General features: G+C 37.8%; 1 protein-coding gene across 1 annotated transcript in view; it reads left to right on the top strand.

Annotated features, from left to right (window-relative positions):
• C22H14orf39 (chromosome 22 C14orf39 homolog) overlaps nt 1-23098 on the top strand; it is a 68156-nt gene that overhangs the window by 23885 nt on the left and 21173 nt on the right. Inside the window, exons 14-16 of the mRNA XM_062181492.1 lie at nt 3192-3253; nt 9183-9361; nt 11313-11457. Of these exons, the coding sequence (XP_062037476.1) occupies nt 3192-3253; nt 9183-9361; nt 11313-11457 (386 nt within the window). The remainder of the gene's footprint in view (nt 1-3191; nt 3254-9182; nt 9362-11312; nt 11458-23098) is intronic.

Raw genomic sequence — 23098 nt, 5'->3', positions numbered from 1 at the left:
ACTACTGACTTTTAATTTGAAGATGGAATAAATGCCTCATTCTGGTAGCATGAAAATTCTGTAAATATATGTATATTAGGAGTGATCATATAATATACTGTGAATCTGTTTCTCTCACTTTTAGTGTGCCCCCTCAAAACAATATGCTTATTTTATACAGATTTAAAATTCCCTTTTCTGTCTTCTTGGAGAAAAACTTGAATTTTACCTGTCCAGCTGATCTGTTCCACCTGTTTATAATCCTTAAAATGTGCCAGGCTGACAGAGTGCTAGACAAAGAAGAATAGCTAATTTCTAGGAACTTCTGATATAAAGAAACGTGTATAACTGGCATAGTTCTACCTGTTGTTAAGCATACATATACATGCCAAGAATGTATATAATTATTTTGGAAGAACACAGGATTCCTTAAAATTTTTTAAATTTGATTTTATTTGAAAGGCAAGGGTGGGGGAAAGGGTGAGGAATAGGTAGAGAGGGTGAGATAGAGAGAGAGACATCAATCTGTACACTAGCTCACTCCCCACATGCCTGCAATAGTCAGGGTTTGACCAGGCAGAAGCCAGGAGCCAGGAACTCAATCCTGGTCTCCTCTGTGGGTAATAAGATCCCAACTCCTTGAGCTACCACCTGTTGACTTCCAGAGTTGCATTAGCAGGAAACTAAAATTGGGATCCAAACTGGGATTCAAGCCCAGGCAGAGTTGTGGGGGTCCTAAGCAACGTATTAATCACTATGCCAAACACCCATCTCAGGACCTTTTAAAATGAACTGCAGATTCATGCTTTGATGAAATTACTATGCAGTGAAAAGTAATAGATAGGACTTAGATGGAAGAAGCAAAAAATGATAAAGCTTTCAGAGATTCACATTGAAAAACATCTTCATGACTTTAAGATAGGAAAGGATATTCTTTTTTTTCTTTCTTCTTTCTTCTTTTTATTACTGGAGGGGCACAGAGACAGACAGACACACATAAAAATATAGTTAGATACATGCGGCAGGTTTCGGGGGAGAGCACTCCCATCCTCTGGTGTGTTCCTCAGATGCCTGCAGTAGCCAGGGCTTAGCTGGGCTGAAGCTGGGATCCAGAAACTCAGTCTAGATCTCCCATGTGGGTGACTCAAATATTTGAACCATCACCTGCTGCCTTTCAGGATTTGCAGTGGTAGGAAGCTGGAATTAGTAGCTGGAGCTGGGATATGAGCATCTTAACCAGGGCTTTACTGTTAGGCCAAATGCTTTCCCTGTGAAGGATTTCTTAAAGAATTATAAAACACAATCATAAAAGAAAAACTGATAAATTTGGCTATACTAAAATTAAGATATCATGGAAAGAGCAGAAGGCAGACCACTGGGCAGGATGTATTTGCAGTACATGAAACTGTCAGAAGAATAGTTTCCAAAATAGGTAAAAAAAAAATCCTATCAATAAAGAAGAAAGACAACGCATCAGAAATATGTTTAAAATATGCAAATAAGCACTTCAGATAAATAAAACTATTGTGACAGAAAAGATGAAAAGATGCTCAATGGGTAGGGTGTTTGATATAGTGGTTAAGACACCACTTGAGAGGACGGCATGCCATATTGAAATGCCTGAGTTCTCAGTCCCAGCTCCAGCTCCGCTCCCAATTCTAGCTTCCTACCACTAATGCAGATTTTGGGAATCAGTCGGGAATGGCTCAGGTAGCTGGGTTGCTGCCACCTGGGAGACATGAATTGAGTTTCTGGTTCCTAGCGTCAGCTGGCCTCAACCCAACCCAGCCCAGCCCCGCCCCAACTATTGGGAGCATTTGGAGAGTGAACCAGCAGAGGAGAGCTTACTCTTGTCTCTCTTTCTCTCCTTCTGCCTCTCAAATAAAATTAAATAAATAAATTTTTAAAAGAAAAATGTTTAGCAAAACACAGAACTGCAAAATAAAACCACAGTCAGATATCATTACACACCAACCAGATGAGAGCAAAATTCAGAAAGCCTTCAATACTAAGTATTAATGAGAATATAGGACAAAAGAAGTTGTTAGTAAATTACTATGTAATGTAATCAAAGCTAAATTATAACTGGGAGGTAGCGCTGTGGCACAGCTGTTAAAGCCACCACTTGCAGAGCTGGCATCCCGTATGGGTGCTGGATCAAGGCTTGGCTGGTCCACTTTGGATCCAGCTCCCTGCTAATGCATCTGGGAAAGCAGTGGAGGATGGTCCAAGTACTTGGGCCCCTGTACCCATGTGGGAGACCTAGAAGAAGCTCCCAGCTCCTGACTTCAGATTGCCCAGCACCAGTTGTTGCAGCCATTTGGGGAGTGAACCAGAAGATGGAAGATTTCTCTCTGTCTCTCCCTCTCCTCCCACCCCCCTAACTCTACTTTTTGAATAAGTAAATGAATTTTTAAAAAATTAAAACTGGAACTGATAATTTTATACACGAAGACTAGATGATTTTCTGAGGATAGTTGAGGGCTGCTTGTCACAACAGAAGTTGTTAGCTACTTTGGAAAGTTTTAGCATCTGTCAAATGAGTAATAAACATACTCTAAACTTCATAATTCCACTCCTAGGTGTATGCCTAGAGAAGTCCATGCACATACATACAAAGATATGTGTCAAACAATGTTCATAGCATCATTGTTGGTAATAGCTTCAAAGCAGAAACACCCCAGATGCCAATCTGCAGCAAAATGGATAGACATATTGTGTTGTGTTTTACAATGGAATATTTTATATCAGTAAGAATAAGAAATCTATGTGTGGAATAATATGGATGAATCTCAGATGTATATGCTAAATAAAAATCAGGACATAATAGCATGTATATATTATTTTATTATACAACATAAAATAGGAAAAAATTGTTTTATTTAAGTGATAAAACTATACAAAGCAAATTAAAATGACTGTCACAAAAGTCAGGCTAGTTAGTGATTATCTCTGAAGTGGAAGTCATGGAGAAGTGGAATCTTTTAGATTGCTCATGATACTTTTTCTTTAACTGGCTGGTGGTTTCATGAGTTCTGTTTATAATTACATTAACTGTTCATATTATGTTTTATTTTCTTATCTCTGTGTTGGGTGGAACCATTAAAATTGCCATTTTTGTGAGTTAAAACAGTTAAATATTGGCAATTTCATATGGCTCAACTAACATTTTATTACAATGAGTTACAAAACAAATTTCATATAACAAACAGATGCTGAGTGTGGAGATAAAGGGACAGTGAGACCTTTAAGAGAATCAAAATGTACTTCACAGGTAAGTAAAATGTTCAGTTTCTAATTTCTAAGCAAAACATTCCAATATAAAACCTGTGTTCATTTTAATTTTAGATTTAGTACAATGAAGGTTGATTATCTGACCTGTATTTAGTTTCATAATTAGGAAGTTACAGGGAGTTACAGAATCCATTTTTCATATTAAAAAATTAAACCACAAAAGGGAAATATATAAAAAGATGTTATTGATAAGTGACAATATATATCAAGACCACCACTGAATTGTGATTGAGGAAAACAGATTGAATGATTTACCATAGGAATTACAGACCAGTGATTCCTGTAAAAACATCTTTAAAGTATTTTTAAAAGATTTTATTTAGTGACTTACTTGAGAGGCTGAGTGACAGGGAGAAGAAAAGAGAGTGAGAGCGAGTGAGGCTGGCATTGTGGTGTAGTGGGTTAAGCTACTGCTAGTGATGCTGGCATGGAATTTGGTATAAGTGGAGAAAGTGGAACATTGATAATAAGGACAGAAATGTGCAAAAATATAATAAGCCAAAGACAGCAGGATTGCTTAGAATTTGAATTACTTTTCCCTTTTAAGGAGATAGCATGTATAATCCTTTTAAAAAATTTTTATTTAAGTTATACAAGTTTCATGTATTTCATATACAGATTTAGGAACATAGTGATACTTCCTATTCTACCCACCCTCCCGCCCATGCTCCAACCTTTCTTCCTTCTCCTCCTTCTCCTATTCCAATTTTCAATTTTTACAAAGATCTATTTTTAGTTTATTTAATGTTCATAAGGTTAACCCTACACTAATAAAGAGTTCAACAAGTAGTATGAAGATAAAAAACACTGTTACTCAACAGAAGAGGTTAGGGCAGTAAACAGTCATAAAATCTCAAAAATGTCCATTTCACTCCAGTATATTACATTTTAGGTACTCTGTTAGTTACCTAAGATCAGGGAAAACTTATGATGTCTGTCTTTTCAGGACTGGTTTATTTCACTAAGTATGATGGTTTCTAGTTGCATCCATTTTGTTGTAAAAGACAGGACTTCATTTTTTCTTCTACAGCTGAGTAGTACTCCATAGTATATATTTTTTTTATCCAGTCCACCCATATTATATATTTCTTTATCCAATCCAGTGAACATCTGGATTGACTCCATATCTTAGCTATTGTGAATTGAGCTGCAGTGAACCTGGGGGTAAAGATAACTCTTTCATATGCTGGTTTCTTTCCGTTTGGGTGAATTCCCAGGAGTGGAATGGCTGGGTCATTTGGTAGATTTATTTTCAGATTTCTGAGGAATCTTAATACTGTCTTCCATAATGATTGAACTAGTTTACACTCCTACTAACAGTGGATTAGGGTATATTTGCCCCACATCCATGCCAGCATTTGTTGTTTGTTGATTTCTGTATGAAAGGTATTCTAACTAGGGTGAGGTGAAACATCATTGTGTTTTGGATTTGGATTTCCCTGATGGCTAGTGATCCTGAGCATTTTTTCCAGTGTCTATTGGCCGTTTGAGTTTCCTCTCTTGAAAAATGCCTGTTCAAGTCCTTTGCCCATTTCTTTACTGGATTATTTGTTTTATTGTTGAATGTCTTAAACTCTTTATAAATTCTGGGTGTTAACCCTTTATCAGTTTCATAGTTTCAGATATATTCTTCCATTCTGTCAGTTGGCTATTCACTTTGCTGAGTGTTTCTTTTTCAGGGCAGAGGTTACTCAGCTTGATGTAATCCAATTTGTCAATTTTGGCTTTGATTACCTGTGCTTCTATAGTCTTTTCCAAGAAGTCTTTGTCTATGCCAAAGTCTTTCAGAGCTTCCCTAATGTTCTCTAGTAATTTGATGGTATCAGGTCATAAATTTAGGTCTTTAATCCATTTTGAGTGGATTTTTGTGTAATATGTAGCATAGTGGTTTTGCTTCATACTTCTGCACATGGAGATCCAGTTTTCCCAGCACTTTTATTGAAGAGACTGTCCTTGCTCCAGGGATTGAATTTAGCTCCTTTGTCAAAGATAAGTTGATTGTAGATGTGTGGATTGACTTCTGGAGTTTCTATTATGTTTCATTGGTCTACACATCTGTTTTTGTGCCAGTACCAGGCTGTTTTGATTATAACTCTCCTGTAGTATGTCTTGAAACCTGGTATTGTGGTGCTTCTGATTTTGTTTTTCTTATGTAAGATTGTTTTAGCTATTCAGGGTCTCTCGTGTTTCCATATGAATTTTAGCATCATTTTTTCTAGATCTGAAAAGAATATCATTGGTATTTTGAATGGGATCCTATTTAATCTGTAAATTGCTTTTGTTAGTATGGACATTTTGATGATATTGATTCTAATCCATTCAAATGGAAGATTTTTCCATTTTTTATGTCATCTTCTATATCTTTTTTAATTTAATTTAATTTAATTTTTATTTTTTTTATTTTTGACAGGCAGAGTGGACAGTGAGAGAGAGACAGAGAGAAAGGTTTTCCTTTTGCCATTGGTTCACCCTCCAATGGCCGCTGCGGTAGGTGCGCTGCGGCTGGCGCACCGCGCTGATCCGATGGCAGGAGCCAGGTGCTTATCCTGGTCTCCCATGCGGGTGCAGGGCCCAAGCACTTGGGCCATCCTCCACTGCACTCCCGGGCCACAGCAGAGAGCTGGCCTGGAAGAGGGGCAACTGGGACAGGATCGGTGCCCCGACTGGGACTAGAACCCGGTGTGCCAGTGCCGCAAGGTGGAGGATTAGCCTAGTGAGCTGCGGTGCCGGCCTCGTCTTCTATATCTTAATGTTTTATAATTATCATTGTAGAGATCTTTGACATCCAAGGTATTTAATTCTTTTTGTAGCTATTGTGAATGGGATTGACCTTAAAAGTTCTTTTTTAGCCATGGCATTGTTTATGTATACAAAGGCTATTGATTTTTGTGTGTTAATTTTATATTCTGCCACTTTACCAAACTCTTTTATGAATTCCAATAGTCTCTCAGTGGAGTCTTTTGGATTCCCTATATATAGAATCATGTCATCTGCAAATGGGGATAATTTGACTTCCCCCTTTCCAATTTATATCCCTTTGATTTCTTTTTCTTGCCTGATGGCTCTGGATAAGTCTTCAAGGGCTATTATTAAATAGCAATAGTGAGAGGGGGCAGCCTTGTCTTATTCCAGATCTTAGTAGGAATGCTTACAGCTTTTCCCTATTCAATAGGATGCTGGCCATGGGTTTGTCATAAATTGCCTTGAATGTGTTGAAGAATGTTCCTCTATACCCAATTTGCCTAAGGTTTCCATCATGAAAGGGTGTATATTATCAAATGCTATCTGAATTTCTTAAGTAATCACATGGATTTTGTTCTTCAGTTTGTTAATGTGATGTATCACATTGATTGATTTGTGAATGTTGAACCATCCCTGCATTCCAGGGATAAATCCTATTTGGTCTGGGTGAAGATCTTTCTGATATATTGTTGGATTCAATTGGCTAGTATTTTGTTGAGGATCTTTGCATCTGTGTTCATCAGGAAAGTTGGTCTGTAGTTCTCTTTTTCTGTTGTATCTTTTTGAGGTTTAGGAATTAAGGTGATGCTGGCTTTATAGAAGGAGTTGTGGAGATTTCTCTTTCAGTTATTTTGAATAGCTTGAAAAGAATTGCAAATAGTTTTTCTTTAAATATTTAGTAGAATTCATCAGTGAAGTTATCTGGTCTGAGCTTTTGTTTGTTGGGAAGGCCTTTATTACTGCTTCAACCTCAGTCTTGGATATTGGTCTGTTTAGGTTTTCCATGTCCTAATGACTCAATGTTGGTAGTTTGTATATTTCCTGGAATTTATCCATTTCTTCTGGTTTCCTGATTTGTTGGCATACAGCTCTTTGTAGTAATCCCTAATGATTCTTTTTATTTCTGTGGTATCAGTTGTCACATTTCCTTTATCCTCTTCGATTAATTGATTTGGGTTTTCTCTCTCTTTTTTTGGTTAGTTGGGCCAATAGTGTATCAGTTTTGTTTATTTTTTCAAAAAACCAGCTCTTCATTTCACTGATTTTTTTGTTTCAGTTTTGTTTATTTCTTGTCTAATCTTAATTATTTCCTTTCTCCTTTTAAGGTTTTCCACTGCATTTTTATTTGATCTATTAAATTCTTCATTTCTAATATTTCATTTTGATTTCTATTCAGAATCTCAATTTCATGGGAAAAACTTTCATTCATGTCATATATGGATTGCTTTAATTTGAGGATTTGCTTCTGGTTGCTTTTGAGTAATCCTATGATTAATTTTTTGAATTCCATTTCTGACATTTCATCAATATTTTCATCTTCACATTCTAATACTGAAATATTGTTATGTTTCCTTGGGGTGGCATCATGTTGTCTGCCTTATTCTTGTTTCTTGAATTTCTATGTTTATTTTTAAGCATTTTTGGAGATATTTGGTTTTTTTCCTCTGATGGCTTTTATATTTGAACTGCACCTCTGTGGCTTAGTGGAATGTCTGCACTTTCAGTGAATACCAAGAAGTGTGTGCTGGGTGTGACCAGGGCTCTCTGGTCAGTGCTCCAGGGTGGGGCGAGTGTCCAGGGTGACACTCAAGTTTGGTGTGGTAGATCTTTTGTTAACAGATGGGGGGAGTTGTTTACTTCTGTTGTTATAATCACACCTTTACCTCCTCTCCTCCAAGGTGATCATGCTTGGATGTTAGCCCTCAGTGGATGCAATACTCATCCGCACCACTGTATTAACTGTACAAATGATCTGTGCAGTCTTCATTCTGAGTATGCATCCCCCTACAGTGATCTGCCCACGGCAACCTGGGAGCTCCAAGCATGTGGAGCTGCACCCTGTACCCTATCATGCAGTACAGTCACAGAGTCCCGTCTCAGAGGGTCAGCCCCGCCATTTAGTCAGGTCCACAGAGAGGCAGATGTTCCCTGAACCTGCTGTCTGTGGGTGCTCTGCCTACACAACTTGAGCCCCAAGGGCTGTGGTATGTTGGGAGGCTGGCGGCACCTCACAGTCTTATGTCAAATCCTGCCAATCCTCCCACTCAGGTTCCAAGTCAGAGGGGACCATCGATTTTTCCCTCTGCTAGAATCCCTGTGTCACACCCATACACAAGAGCCACTGACCAAATGTTGCTCTTTTCCTGCCACTGCTGAGATGATGTCCTGTCTCAGCCAGTTTCTGCTGTGCGTATACATGAGGGGTTCCACAGCTGTCACGTACACTCGAAATGGTGTCCTACCTCTCTCAGCTAGGTGCCGTGCGCCATTGGGGAGGTTGCAGTGAGAAACATGCCCCTTTTACATCCACTGGGTCTGCAGGTACCCTCAAGCCCCTAGGGCTCCAGGCTGGACTCCCGCCTCACTCTCCCTCAGCTGTGTCACCGCAGCTTGCTGCATTCTGACTTCCCTCCGTCTCCAAGCTAGTACCCTCTGCATCTCTTGCCTGCTGGAGTCATGTATTGTGTCTGTGTTCGTGCTGTGCATCTGCGCCTTCCACACAGGTCCACGGCATTCCTCTTTTTTCCGTAGAATTTCCACTGCGGTTTTCTCTCTAATTCTCCCTTCAAGGGTGCACTTCTTACACTTTTTTTTTTCGCTATTTATCACAAGCCTAGCACAGTACATTGCTCCCTATTACACTATCTTGGAATCTTAAAATCTGTACAGTTCTTTGACCAGAGTATAATGTGATAATTGTAAAAGAAAAATCACTCCTAACCATTTTTCTCCAACAATTACATTTTTGGAACTAGGATAGAAAACAGAACTTAGATAATTAAAAATAATTATTATTTCTATTAGATATATTAGTATCACTTTCACCAATTGTTCTTATTTTACTTCATGAAATAACATCATAGATTAGTGTTTTTCTACCATACACATTTTTATATATGATTTATGCAATAGTATTTATTTTTATAGTTTTCTGTTTGAATTTTCAGGCTATCTACGCAGAACATTTCGGAAAGACAATAGAAAATAATAGTGATGAAGTAGAAGAAAGAACTGAGAATTTTCCACAAACTCCTGAAATTTCTGTATTTTTAAGAACTCCTGAAGCTGTAAAAACACCTGAATCTTTGGAGAAAATGCAGTTTCCTAAAACCCCATCATTTGAAATGTGAGATTTTTATTAATAATCACAACAAAATTATCTATATTGGGTTATATAAATAACTGATAGGAATAGGAAGATGCCTACATCTATAACATTAGCAAGTTTTTACTATGGAGTATTTCAGACACACATATACTTACAGACAGTGTAATTAACTTCCATGTACCCATCACCCTCTGAACAATTACTAACATTTCACAGACCCTCCTCTCACTTTTCCTGAAACATTTAGCTGAAGATGGTATAGTTTCTGAGTACCTATCCATAGTAACAGCATATGGATTTAAGATTTATCAAGGGATCAAAATTATGGAAAAATTTAAAATATGAAGTTAAAAAGCTACTGTCATATATAGTAGATTATGGGTCATTAAACAGTGTTCACAGTAGTCATTTTTTTCCCCTTATGTTGCAAAAATTGCCATTCTGTTAAGTAACCTCTTTAGGATAAATACCACTAACATGAAACATGTAACTTTGGAAAAAAGTGCTACATTTAACCTTTTTATTTTATTTATTTTTAAAAGATTTATTTATTTGAAAGGCAGAATTACAGAGAGGCAGAGAGAGAGAGAGAGTCTTCCGTCTGCTGGTTCACTCCCTAGATGGCCGCAATGGCTGGAGCTGTGCCAGTCTGAAACCAGGAGCCAGGAGCTCCCTCCAGGTCTCCCATACAGCTGCAGGGGCCCAAGGACTTGGGCCATCTTCTACTGCTTTCCCAGGCCATAGCAGAGAGTTGGATTGGAATTGGAGCTGCCAGGTCTTGAACTGGAACCCATATGGAATGCTGGACTGCAGGCAGCGGCTTTACTTGCTATGCCACAGCCCTGGTCCCTAGCTTTTTTATTTCAATGATGAACTGTGAGGTTCTTCCAGCATGTCGAACAGTTCACTTCATCAGGGGTCTATCACTTGTGTTTAACTTCAGTATTTGGAATTACTAGTAAGGGTTGTATATATGAATGTCATGTTGACTCAAGCACATCATGTTCAAAGTGGAGCTTAGCAAATCTGAGAATTGTAAAAGAATGTGAGATCCTATTCTAAACCTTTCTCCAAGGATAAGGAAACTATGATCTAAAATTAAGTTACTCATTAATGGTCTTAGAGGCACTTATAGCAATATTGTCAGACTTCTGTCATGTTTAATAAACATACATGCAGCATGATGTGCTGATGTGCAAGCCATTGTTAAAGGAATTTTATAAATATTGCTCATTTATTACAATAACCGTTTGAGGTATAAATACATTGCTGTTTTATAGATGAAGAAACAGAGTCACAGGCAATACAGCGGGTCAGTGTTACAGTTGATGTTTTAAACTCAGGCAATTCTGGGCCTGCAAAACATGTTTTTAACTGTTGTATCCTGTTTTGTCTAATTGTATTTTCTAGATTCTTTTAAAGTTTATTTTACATAGCACTCTGTGATGGTTGGCTTTTCATGAAGCCTAAAATACTGTTGGCTTTAAAGATCTTGAAGACAGTAGTGTCAAAGTTAAGAGCTTAGATTTTAAATTTAGATCATTGCATTGAAATCCCAACTTTGGCACTTACATTATTCTTTTGAGCAAATGATTTAAACTCTATAGGCTTCAAAATCCTCTAAAGTAAAATGAGGATGATAGAAATAGTGCCTACTTATTTTTAAAAATATTTTTTAATCTATTTTGTTTAAAGAGTTACAGAGAGATGGAGAGATAGCACTGGGCCAGGCCAAAGCCAGGAGCTAGGAGCTTTATTTGAGTCTCCCATGTAGGTAGCAGGGGCCCAAACACTTGGGCCGTCATCTGCTGTTTTTCCCAGGCCGTTAGCAGGGTTAGTTACTTAAGTAACTACTTTCTACATTTCTCTACTAAGCTAATTCTCATCTCTATACTAGTATTTAAGGTACTCATCAGCCTGTAGGGTTAATAATAGATTTTTAACAGTTTGATGATTTCTTTTTTCTCTGTAACAGAAATAGAAATGCAATACCTGAAGGTCAAACAGAAAAGGGATCTCCTGGATTTTCTTTTCTTATGAGTTATACTTCTAGATCACCTGGATTGAATTTATTTGATTCTTCTATATTTGATTCAGAAATCTCATCAGATCAGGTAACAGGAAAAGCTGAAGTTTTATTTCTAAAAATTGTATACGTAACTTGAGTAATTTTAGTTGTTTAGTACCAAACTGTCTTGGGACAGAGTACCAAAAAGACAATTTTTTAGAAATTCTGAGTATTGATAGTTTAGCAAATGATACCCCAGGTTGACATTTATTCAATACAAGAAGAATCCCTGGGTAGGGATGACTTCAGTTGCAGTTAAAGGCAGTTTCAGGAGAAGTACTTGGCTCCTGCCTTCAGATCACGTGGTGCGCCGGCCGCAGCGCGCCGGCCACGGCAGCCATTGGAGGGTGAACCAACGGCAAAAGAAGACCTTTCTCTCTGTCTCTCTCTCTCTCACTGTCCACTCTGCCTGTCAAAAAAAATGAATCTGGCTTTAATGTATCTGACTTCTAAACATATTTTTAATCAACTTAAAAGAGCCTCACGTTATAAATTGGTCTTTTCAATTATGTGTGTAACATAGCAGTGTTATCATTACTTAATTTTAGAAGACCTAAAATATTTTCTTCTAATATTGATTTCTACTGTTTAGTGATACTAATAATCCTAAAATGACTGTTTCTATATTTAGTGGTTAAAACCAGAAATTAAGATATATTTTTAGGAGCAGGCATTTGCTTTATTGGTTTAGATGCATATCAAGACACCCTCACCCCATATTGGAGTTTCCAGGTACAAATCCCAGCTCTGGGTCCTGATTCCGACTCCTTGCTAATGCAGAACCTGAGCGGCAGCAAGTGACAACTCAAACAATTAATTTCCTGATGTTGATATGGGAGAAATGCATTGAGTTATCAGTTTTTGCCTTCGGCATGACCTAGCCCTGGCCATTGCAGACATTTAGGGAGTGAATGGGAAAGGAGCACTTGCTGTCACTCTCTGTCTTGCTCTATTTCACTCTCATGGAAAAGAAAAGGGAAAGTGTTTGGTACAGTAGTTAAGGTGCTGCTTGGGGGCCAGCACTATGGTGTAGTAGGCTAAGCCTCCATCTGTGGTGCTAGTATCTCGTATTGGTGCAGGTTTGTGTCCCAGTTGCTCCTTTTCCAATTCAGCTCTCTGCCTATGGCCTGGGAAAACAATGGAAGATGGCTCAAGTGTTTGGGCCCCTGCACCCAGGTGGGAAACCCAGAAGAAGCTGCTGGCTCCTGGCTTCAGATTGACCCAGCTTCAGCCATTGCAGCTATTTGGGAATTGAACCAGCAGATGGAAGACCTTTTTCTCTGTCTTCTCCCTCTCTCTCTCTCTCTCTGTAACTCTTTCCCTCAAATAAATAAAAGTCCTTTTTTAAAAAAGAAACATTTATTTATTTATTTGAAAGGCAGAGTTAGAGAGAGAGGGAGAGACAGAGAGAGACAGAGAGATACCTTCCATCCACTGTTTCATTCCCCAAATAGCTGCAATGGCCGGGGCTGGGCCAGGCTGAAGCCAGGAGCCAGGAGCTTCCCCTGAGTCTCCCACCTGCGTGCAGAGGCACAAGGACATGGGCCATCTTCTGCTTCTCTCCCAGGCCATTATCATGGAGCTAGATTGGAAGTGGAGCAGCTGGGACATGAACCAGTGCCCATGTGGAATGTTGGCACTGCAGACTATATCTTCACCTGCTGCACCACAGCAGCGGCCCCATATATTTTTTTTTTAAAGATTGCTGCTTGGGATATCCACATAGGAGTATGGGGTTTTACCCCATGACTCTGCTTTCCATCCAGTTTCTTGCTGACATGCACCCTGGGAGGCAGCAAATGATGGCTGAAGTAGTTGGGTCTATGCCACCCATATGGAAGGCCAGGATTGAGTTTCAGGCTCCTGACTTTGGCTTGGCCTGGCCCCAGCTATTGTAGGCATTTGGAGATTAAACCAGAGGATGAAAGATATCTCTCTCTCTTTGCCTTCCAAATAAAGTGAAAATAAATACATTAAAACTTTTTATTAATATAAAGAGAAAGATTTCATGTGAAAATAAATATATTTTATTTGTTTTTAAAGATTTATTTATTTATTTGAAAGTCAGGGTTACACAGAGAGGAGGAGAGGCAGAGAGAGAGAGAGAGGGAGAGGTCTTCCATCTACTGGTTCACTCCCCAATTTGCTGCAACTGCCAGAGCTGCGCTGATCTGGAGCTAGGAGCCAAGAGCTTCTTCCAGGTCTCCCACGCAGGTGCAGGGTCCTAAACATTTGGGCCATCTTCTACTGCTTTCCCAGGCCATTGCAGAGAGCTGGATCGGAAGTGGAGCAGTCGGGACTTGAACTGGCGCCCATATGGCATGCCAGCACTGTAGGTGGCAGCTTTACCCACTACGCCACAACGCCAGCCCACTAAATACATTTTAAAAATGAATACTTTGCTTGAAAAATGGAGAAAATACTGTGAAGTGGTTAAAACTAGAATTTAAAGTCAGATTGCTTGGTTATGTACTGTATGTGGGATTTTGGGAATGGAACTCTGATTCCTTATGTGTAAAATGGAAATAATATTTACTTAATTTTCTTTTAGAATAATATGAATGCAAAATACATTTATATATCCTTTTTTAAAAAGGATACATAATCTTTTTAAAACAAGATCTATTCATTTATTTGAAAGTCAGGGCCAGCGCTGCAGCTCAATAGGCTAATCCTCTGCCTGCGGCGCTGGCACACTGGGTTCTAGTCCCGGTCAGGGTGCCGGATTCTGTCCTGGTCACTTCTCTTCCTGTCCAGTTCTCTGATGTGGCCCAGGAGTGCAGTGGAGGATGGCCCAAGTGCTTGGGCCCTGCACCTACGTGGGAGACCGGGAGGAAGCACCTGGCTCCTGGCTTTGGATCAGTGCGGTGCACTGGCCACAGCGCGCTGGCCGCAGCAGCCATTGGAGGGTGAACCAACGGTAAAGGAAGACCTTTCTCTCTGTCTCTCTGTCACTGTCCACTCTGCCTGTCAAAAAAAAGAAAGAAAAAAGAAAAAAGAAAGTCAGGGTTAGAGGGAGACATGGAGATCTTCTGCCTGTGGGTTCACTTCCCAAATGGCTGCAGCAGCCAAAGTTGGGCCTGGCCGAAGCCAGGAGACAAGAGCTTCATCCTTGGACTTGCACCATGATCTATTACTTTCCCAGGCACATTAGCAGGGAGCTGGATTGAAAGTGGAACAGTTGGGACTCAAACTGGCGCCCTTATGGGTTGCTGACATTTCAGCACCAGCCCCATATGTATAACCTTAACAGGATATATGTGCATTTTGGGTAGAGAAAAACTACAAATCTACTGAAAATTTGTTTGACTGCTTGGATATATGAAGTACTTGTGTACTCAGAAAATATTTTCTTCTCAAGATAATTTATAAATATAATCAAATTCTAATCTAATTTTAATCCTGGCAAGATTATTTATCTTTATTTATTTGGGGAAAGAGATTGGTCAAATAATCAGTAAGTTTCCTAGGGAGAAAGTGGTCAAGAATAATCAAGAAAATGTTTCAAAATAAGATTAGTAATAAATTAAAATGAAATGCTACAAAATTTAACTTAAAGGCAGAAAAGAGTGAAAGTAACAATACAAAGGGAAGAAAAAGAAAATAGTAAAACAGTCTAAATTATAAACTTTTGTAGAATTACCTTAATATGAATGGTATAAACTCTACATAAAAGGTAGACTGTAGAAATTGATGAAAAAGTAAGACTAAGTTATCTATGAGAGACACAATTAAGATATAAAGACAAAGACAGGTTGAAAATAAATGAATGGAAAATGATATATCTGAAAAGTGCGAGCAATAAATAGGTTGCCATGGCTATGTTAATATCATTTTTGTAATCTTTAAGATAATATTACTAGAGATAAGAGGAATACTTCATACATATAAAAGGTTCATTGATAAGGAAGATGTAATAATCACAAATCTTCCCAATAACTGCTTCAAAACTCATGAAATAAAAATTGTCAGAACTAAAGAGAGAAATAGACAAAAACATAAACATAATTGGAAATATCCCTCTCTCAGCAATTGATAGAATTACACAATATAGCTAATAAAGATCTTCTGTAAGTTCTAAATAATACCATCTGTCCCTCTGACTGAATTGACTTTTATGGAACACCATGTCCAACAATTACAACATATATAGACTTAAATCTTGGGCCATAAAATGATTCTTAATGAATGTAAAATGATTAAAATCAGAGTTACGTTCTGTGATCACAATAGAAATAAATTAGAATTCAAGAAAAATAAGTTATCTTTGAAAATCCTAAATATGTAGGTCTTGAATCAAAGAATAAATCATGAGATAAATCAGAAAAGATATCTAGCCAAATTATTATGAAAATTCAGTTCTTTAAAAACTGTGGGGAAAGGAGACAAGTATTTGGCACAGTGGTTAAAGATTCTGCTTGGGACACCTGCATGCCATATTGGAATGTCTGGTTTGAGTCACAGATCTTCTGCTTCCAATCCAACTGCCCCCTACTGTACACTCTTGGAGGTGGCAGATACTGGTTCAAGTACTTGGGTTTCATGCCACCCATGTTGGAGATCCAGATTGGGTTCTGGATGCCAGGCTTTGCCCTGGCCTAGCCCTGGCTAATTGTAGGCATTTGAAGAGTACAACTGTGGATGGAAGATTTCTCTTTGTCTCTCTGCCTATCAAATAAAATGAAAATAAATAAAGTTAAAAAAATTCAAAGCCTGTGGGCTGTTGCTAAGAGCAGAACAAAATGTTAGCTTTAAATAGTTTAATTAATGATTTAAATAATTAACAGAAAAGAAGAAGGGTCTAAAATTAGTGACCTAAAGTTCTGTCTTGAGATGCCAGAAAAGGAATAACAAAGCAAATACAAAGTAAATAGAATAAGGAAATAAAAATGACAAGGACAGATAGAATGAAATGGAAAACAAGCATGAAAGAAAATCAACAAAGTCAAAGTTCTTTGAAACTAATTGACAAAATTGATGAACTCTTAGCTAGATTAGCAAATAAAAAGTGGTAGTTATTCTAAATATTATGAAATATATTGATGAGAGAAAATTTTCTTTGTATGTATTAAAACATCTTGTAAAACTAAAGAATTAGAATGGTGTGGTAATTAAATAAGGATTGATAGAGTGATCAGCAGTATGGACTTTTGTCTCGCAATGTAAGAATTTATTTTTAAAACATTTTATTAAAATATAATATACACACCAAGAAATGCACATAAGTTTACAGATCAATTAATTTTTTTTGTCATTTGATCACAATCATAACCAACTCCCAAATGAAGAAAAACAAAGCTTTACTAGTACCCCAAGAGTCCTCACTATTCCCCCCTCTCCATTTTTCTTTTTTTTTGTTTTTTTTTTTTTTTGTTTTTTTTTTTTTTTTTTTTTTTTATTAAACTTTTATTTAATGAATATAAATTTCCAAAGTATAGTTTATGGGTTACAATGGCTTCCCCCCTCGCATAACTTCCCTCCCGCCCGCAACCCTCCCCCCTCCCGCTCCCCCTCTCCCTCCATTCGTGTAAGGATTCATTTTCAATTCTCTTTATATACAGAAGATCAGTTTAGTATACATTAGGTAAAGATTTCAACATTTTGCCCACATAGCAACATCAAGTGAAAAAACTACCATTGGATTACTAATTATAGCATTAAATCGCAATGTACAGCACATTAAAGACAGAGATCCTACAAAAATTTTTTTCAAATTAATTAATTTTCTATGGCCATTTTTCTTTTTTTAACATTTGAAATAAGAGTATATTGTCATTTACATGGTATGATTCAGTGAAGTAATATTTATAACTATACCAAATGATCTGACATCCACATACTTTTTTTAAAAAGATTTATTTATTTATTTGAAATACAGAGTTACAGAGAGAGGGAGAGACAGAGAGAGAGGTCTTCTATCCGCTAGTTCATTCCCTAAATGGCCACAATGGCTGGGGCTGGGCCAGGCCGAAACCAAGAGCCGGGAGCTTCTTACAGTTCTCCTACATGGGTGTACTTGAGCCATCTTCCACTGTTCCAGGCCATTAGCATAGAGCTGGATTGGAAGAGGAGCAGCCGGGACTAGAATCGGCACTCATATGGGATGCCAGCACTGTAGACAGAGACTTAACCTGTTATACTACAGCACTAGCCCATCCACACACTTTTTAAAACTCTCTATAATACTGCAAATCAGAGAAATCATGATATTTTTCTTTTTTGGGTCTGGCTTATTTCACTTAATGTTCTCCAGTTGCTTCCATTTTGTTGCGAATTTCAGGATTTCATTCTTTTTTATGACTGAGCAACATTTCATTGTGTGTGTATGCTGTATTTTCTTAATCCAGTCATTAATTGATGGATATATATGTTGATTCTGCATCTTAGCTATTATGAATTGATCTACTATAAACATGGGAATACAGGTAACTCTTTCACATGCTGATTTCATTTCCTTTGTATATATTCCCAGGAGTGAGATAGCTGGGTTATATAGTAGTTCTATTTTTACTTTTCTAAGGAATCTCCATATGTATTACATAATGGCTATACCAGTTTCATTCCTACCAACAGTTTATTAGTATACCTTTTTCTCCTCATCCTCTCCAGCATTTGTTATTTGCTTGACATTTGGCTGAAAGTCATTCTAACTGGGGTGATGTGATACCTCATTGTGGTTTTAATTTGCATTTTGCTTTTGATAGTGATCCCAACATTTTTTATTTGTCCACTGGCCATTTGTCTTTCATCCTTTGAAAAATGCCTGTTCATATCTTTTGCCCATTTGTTAACTGGATTGTTTGTTTTGTTGTTGTGGAGTTTATTGAGCTCTTGATGTATTCTGGTTATTAATCCCTTTTTGGATACATAATTTGCAAGTATTTTCTATCATTCTGTCCGCTGCCTTTTCACTTTGTTAATTATTATTTCCCTTGGTATGCAGAAGCTTCTTAGTTTGATGTAATCCTATTTGTCTATATTTTCTTTTATTGCCTTGCTTCTGGGGTTTACTCAAGAAGTCTTTGCCTATGTGGGTATCTTGCAGCTTTTCCCGTATATTTTCCTCTAGTAATTTGACAGTTTCCAGTCTCAGGTTTAGATCAGTTAATACATTCTGAGTTAATTTTTGAATAGGGTGTAATTCTCCCAGTACCATTTGTTGCAGAGACTGCCCTTTCTCCAGAGATTGATTTTAGCTTGTTTGTCAAAGAGTGCTTGGTTGTAAATGCATGGATTAATGTCTGGGATCTCTGTTCTGTTCTGATGGTCTGTATGTCTATTTTTGTGCCATTACCAGGCTCTTTTGATTATAACAACCCTGTATTATGTCCTAAAATCTGGTTTTGAGATGCCTCTGACTTTGTTTCATTGTTTAAGATTGCTTTGGCTATTTGGAGTCTTTTGTGTTTCCATAATAATTTTATGGTTGGTTTTTCTAAATCTCTGAAGAATCTCCTTGGCATTTTGATTGGGATCACATTGAATCTTTAAATTTTTGGAGGGTAGTATGAACATTTTAATTAGATGAATGCTTTTAATCCACAAACATGAAAGATTTTTCCATTTTTGTGTGTTTCTTTTTCATTAATGTATAATTTTCTTTATAGAGATTTTTTACATTCTTGGTTAAATTTATCCCAAGGTATTTAAATTTTTTGTAGCTATTGTGAATGGGACTAATCTTGCAAATTCTTTCTGAACCAGAGCATTGTTGATATGTAAGAATACTATTGATTTTTGTGTGTTTATTTTTTTCTGCAACTTCTCTGAATTCTCTTATGAGTTTCAATATTCCCTTAGTGAATATTGATTCTCCTGTATAAAGGATCATGTCATCTTCAAACAAAGATAATTTGACCTCCCCTTTCCAATTTGTATTTCTTTGATTTCTTTTTCTTCCTAACGTCTATGGCTGCCAGAACTATATAGGATAATAGTGGTGAGAATGGACATCTTCATCTGGTTCCAGATCTTAGTAGAAATGCTTCCAACTTTCTCCCATTCAATATGATACTGGCTGTAGGATTGTTGTATATTGCCTTGATGGTGTAGAGGAATGTTCCTTATATACCCAATTTGCTTAAGGTCTTCATCATGAAAAAATGTTGTTAAAGCATGTTGTTCAGTCTTCATGTATCTGTATATTTTCTAGGTATTCTTGAGTTCTTAATTTCCAGCATCATTCCATTGTGGTCAGAACAGTTACATGGTATGATTTCAGTTTTTATGAATTTGCTGAGACTTGCTTTATGTCCTTGGCATATGGTCTATCCTAGAGAAAGTTCCATGTAATGATGAAAAGAATGTGCATTCTGCATATGTGCTATGAAATGTTCTGTAGGTCTATTTCATCCATAGTGTAAATTATCTCTGTTGTTTCTTTGTTGTTTTTTGACTAGTTTATGTGTTCATTGATGAAAGTGGAGTGTTAAAGTCCCCCCATTATTATTGTATTGGAGCCTATGTCTCCCTTTAGCTCTACTAGTATTTGTTTTAAATAGCTAGGTGCCTCTGGCCTCAGAATCAGCCCTTATGGCATTCGGATATGGCTGAAGAGCCCATGAGAGTATTTTAGGCATGGAAAGCCAAGTCACTCTGGAAAAAAAAAAAGAAGACCTAAATGAAAGATCTCTGCGAGTGAGATCCCAGTGAAAAGAACAGGCCCATCAAAGAAGGAGGTACCTTTCTCTGAAGGGAGGAAAGAACTTCCACTTTGACTATGACCCTGTCGGAATAAGATTGAAGTCGGCGAACTCAAAAGGCTTCCATAGCCTTGGCAACTCATGACTAGAGCCTAGGGAGATTACTGACGCCATAAACAAGAGTGTCAAATTGTTAAGTCAACAACAGGAGTCACTGTGTACTTACTTCTCATGTGGAATTTGTCCTTAGTGTTTTGTCCAATGTGAAGTAATGCTGTAACTAGTACTGAAACAGTATTTTACACTTTGTATTTCTGTGTGGGTGCAAACTGATGAAATCTTTACTTAATATATACTAAATCAATCTTCTGTATATAAAGATAATTGAAAATGAATCTTGATGTGAATGGAATGGGAGAGGGAGTGGGAGATGGGAGGGGTAAGAGTGGGAGGGAAATTATGGGGGGGGGAAGCCATTGTAATCCATAAGCTATACTTTGGAAATTTATACTTACTAAATAAAAAAAATAAAAAAATAGCTAGGTGCCCTGGCATTGGGTGCATATACATTTACTATTGTCATATCTTCCTATTGAACTGATCCCTTAATCATTACATGATGCCCTTCTCTGTATCTTTTAACATTTTTTGTATTAAAGTCTATTTTGTTTGATATTAGGATGGCTACACCTCCTTGTTTTTGCTATTAGCTTGGAATATCTTTTACCATCCTTTTACTTTCAGTCTGTATGTATATTTGTTGATGAAATGTTTCTTGTAGGCAGCAAATAGATCTTGTTTTTTAATTCATTCAACCTGTCTGTATCTTTTAATGGGTGAATTTAGGCCATTTACATTCAAAGTTATTATTGATAAGTAAGAACCTGGTTCTGCCATTTTCTCAAATATTCCTGATATTTGCTTTTAAATTCCTTTGTACTTTTTCTAGATTTTCAGCCTTTACATTCTTTCATAATAATGCCTGTTGTTCTCTGTGACTGTTTGGAGTACTTCCCAAGAATTATTTGTAAGGCTGGATGAGTTGTGACAAATTATTTCAATTTCTGTTCATTTTGCTTCATTTTACCTTCATTTATTAATGAGAGCTTGTTGAGTACAATATTCTGGGTTGACAGTTTCTTTTAGAACTTGGACTATATCTCTCTTAGCCTATGAAGTTTCTGATGAGAAATTAGCTGTTAGTCTAATCATGGATCCTCTGAAGGTAATCAGGCATTCTCTTGTGCACATTTTAGAATATTTTCTTTGGGTTTACTGTTGAAAGTTTGGCTATAATGTATTGTGGTAAAGATCTTTTCTGATAATGTCTATTAGAAGTTCTGTGTGCTTCCTGTACTTGAATGTCCCTATCTTTCTCCAAATTAGGGAAGTTTTCTGCTATTATTTCTTCGAATAGGCCTTCTAATCCTTTCTCTTTCTATGCTTTCAGAAACTCCTAAATCACATATGTTTGGTCATTTGACAGTATCTCATAAATCGCTAATGCTATTTTCAGCTTTTCTGATTTTTTTCTTCTTTTTTTTTTTCTGACTTATTTCCAAAGATTTGTCTTCTAGCTCAGATATTCTTTTTTCTGCATCACCAAGTCTGTAAAGCTTTCCACCACTGTATTTTATATATTTGACATACTAAATTCCTCATTTCTAATATTTCAGTTAGATTTTTCTTCACTGTACCAGCAAAATTGTTCACCTGTGTCATATATGATTTCTTTATCTCATGTATTTCTTTCTCTGTGTTTTTGAGTAATCTTATCATTTTTTTCCGGAATTTCATCAGTCTCTTCATCTTCATTTTCTAATATTGAAGTGTTATTGTGTTCCTTTTGGGGAGTCATATAGTCTTCCTTGTTCATGTTTCTTGTATTTCTGCATTTACTTTTAGATATTTGTAGAAACAGTTGTTGGTTTTCTCCTCTGATGGCTTTTATTTCTGAACTGTGCCTCTGGCTTGGTGTAGTGTCTGCTCCTTCATTGGCTATCCAGAGGCATGTGCTGGGTAAGGCCAGGGTGCTCTCGTCAGTGCCCAGTGGTGGGGCAAGAGTCTAGGATGACACCCAAGTTGGGCATGGCAAATCTGTTCAATTGTCAGCAGGGAGGAAGATATGATCACATTGGCTGGTGTAATCATAGCCTCACCTCCTCTCTGCCAAGGTGATTAATGCCCAGGCTTAACCCATAGTGGCTATGAGCACCACCCGTGCAGTTGCCTGAACAGCACAATGGATCTGTCCAATGTGAGCATGAATGCCTCTGCAATGATCACCCCAGTCACTTAAGAAACTCTGAACTTCTGAAGCCAGACACAGTGATTGCCCAGAGACCCAGCTATGCCCACACCATATTGTGCAGTTACAGAATTCCCACAGTCATAGCACACAAGGCTCGCATATTCACCCAGTGCAGGGGATCCACTCAACCCCTCAATCTTGCTCCATCCACAGAGAGAGCAGATGCATTCCCAGAGCCAGCTGCCTGTTTGTGATCCACCTTGGCAGTTTGATTGTGGGCACTTGTGGTAGAGCAGGGGGAGGGTAGCACCTCACAGTCCTAAGTTGGTGCCCAGCCCCCTGCCAACCTCGTAGGCCAGACTCATAGTCAATGGGGATGATCAACTTCTCCCTCTGAACCGCCACAGCCTCTACTAGCGTTACTGAGATGGCACTTTCTCCCAGGTAGTCACCAGAAGCCCTCATTGGGGTACACGGAGAAAGAAATGTGCTCTTCTTTCATGGGGTTTGGTGGGCACCATGCCCCCTGCTAGCACTCAAGACTGGACTCAAAGTCAGTGTGGTCTGCAAGGTTCTCCCCCAGACAACATCACCAGTGACATAGGCTGTGGCAGTTTCCTCTCACCTCGCTCCCAGAAGATGGCATCTTCTCCAGCCCCCAGCTGTGAGAGTCACTGTGGTGTCCCCACTCTTATTTTTAACTTTTACAATGACATACTTTCATTTTCGTTATAATCACAAGATTAACCCTCCACTTAGTAAAGAATTCAATAAGTAGTAAGTAGAAAAATCAC

This window comes from Lepus europaeus, chromosome 22 (genome assembly GCF_033115175.1).
Source record: "Lepus europaeus isolate LE1 chromosome 22, mLepTim1.pri, whole genome shotgun sequence".
NCBI lineage: Eukaryota > Metazoa > Chordata > Mammalia > Lagomorpha > Leporidae > Lepus > Lepus europaeus.
This window is presented reverse-complemented; position numbering and strand designations above follow the sequence as displayed.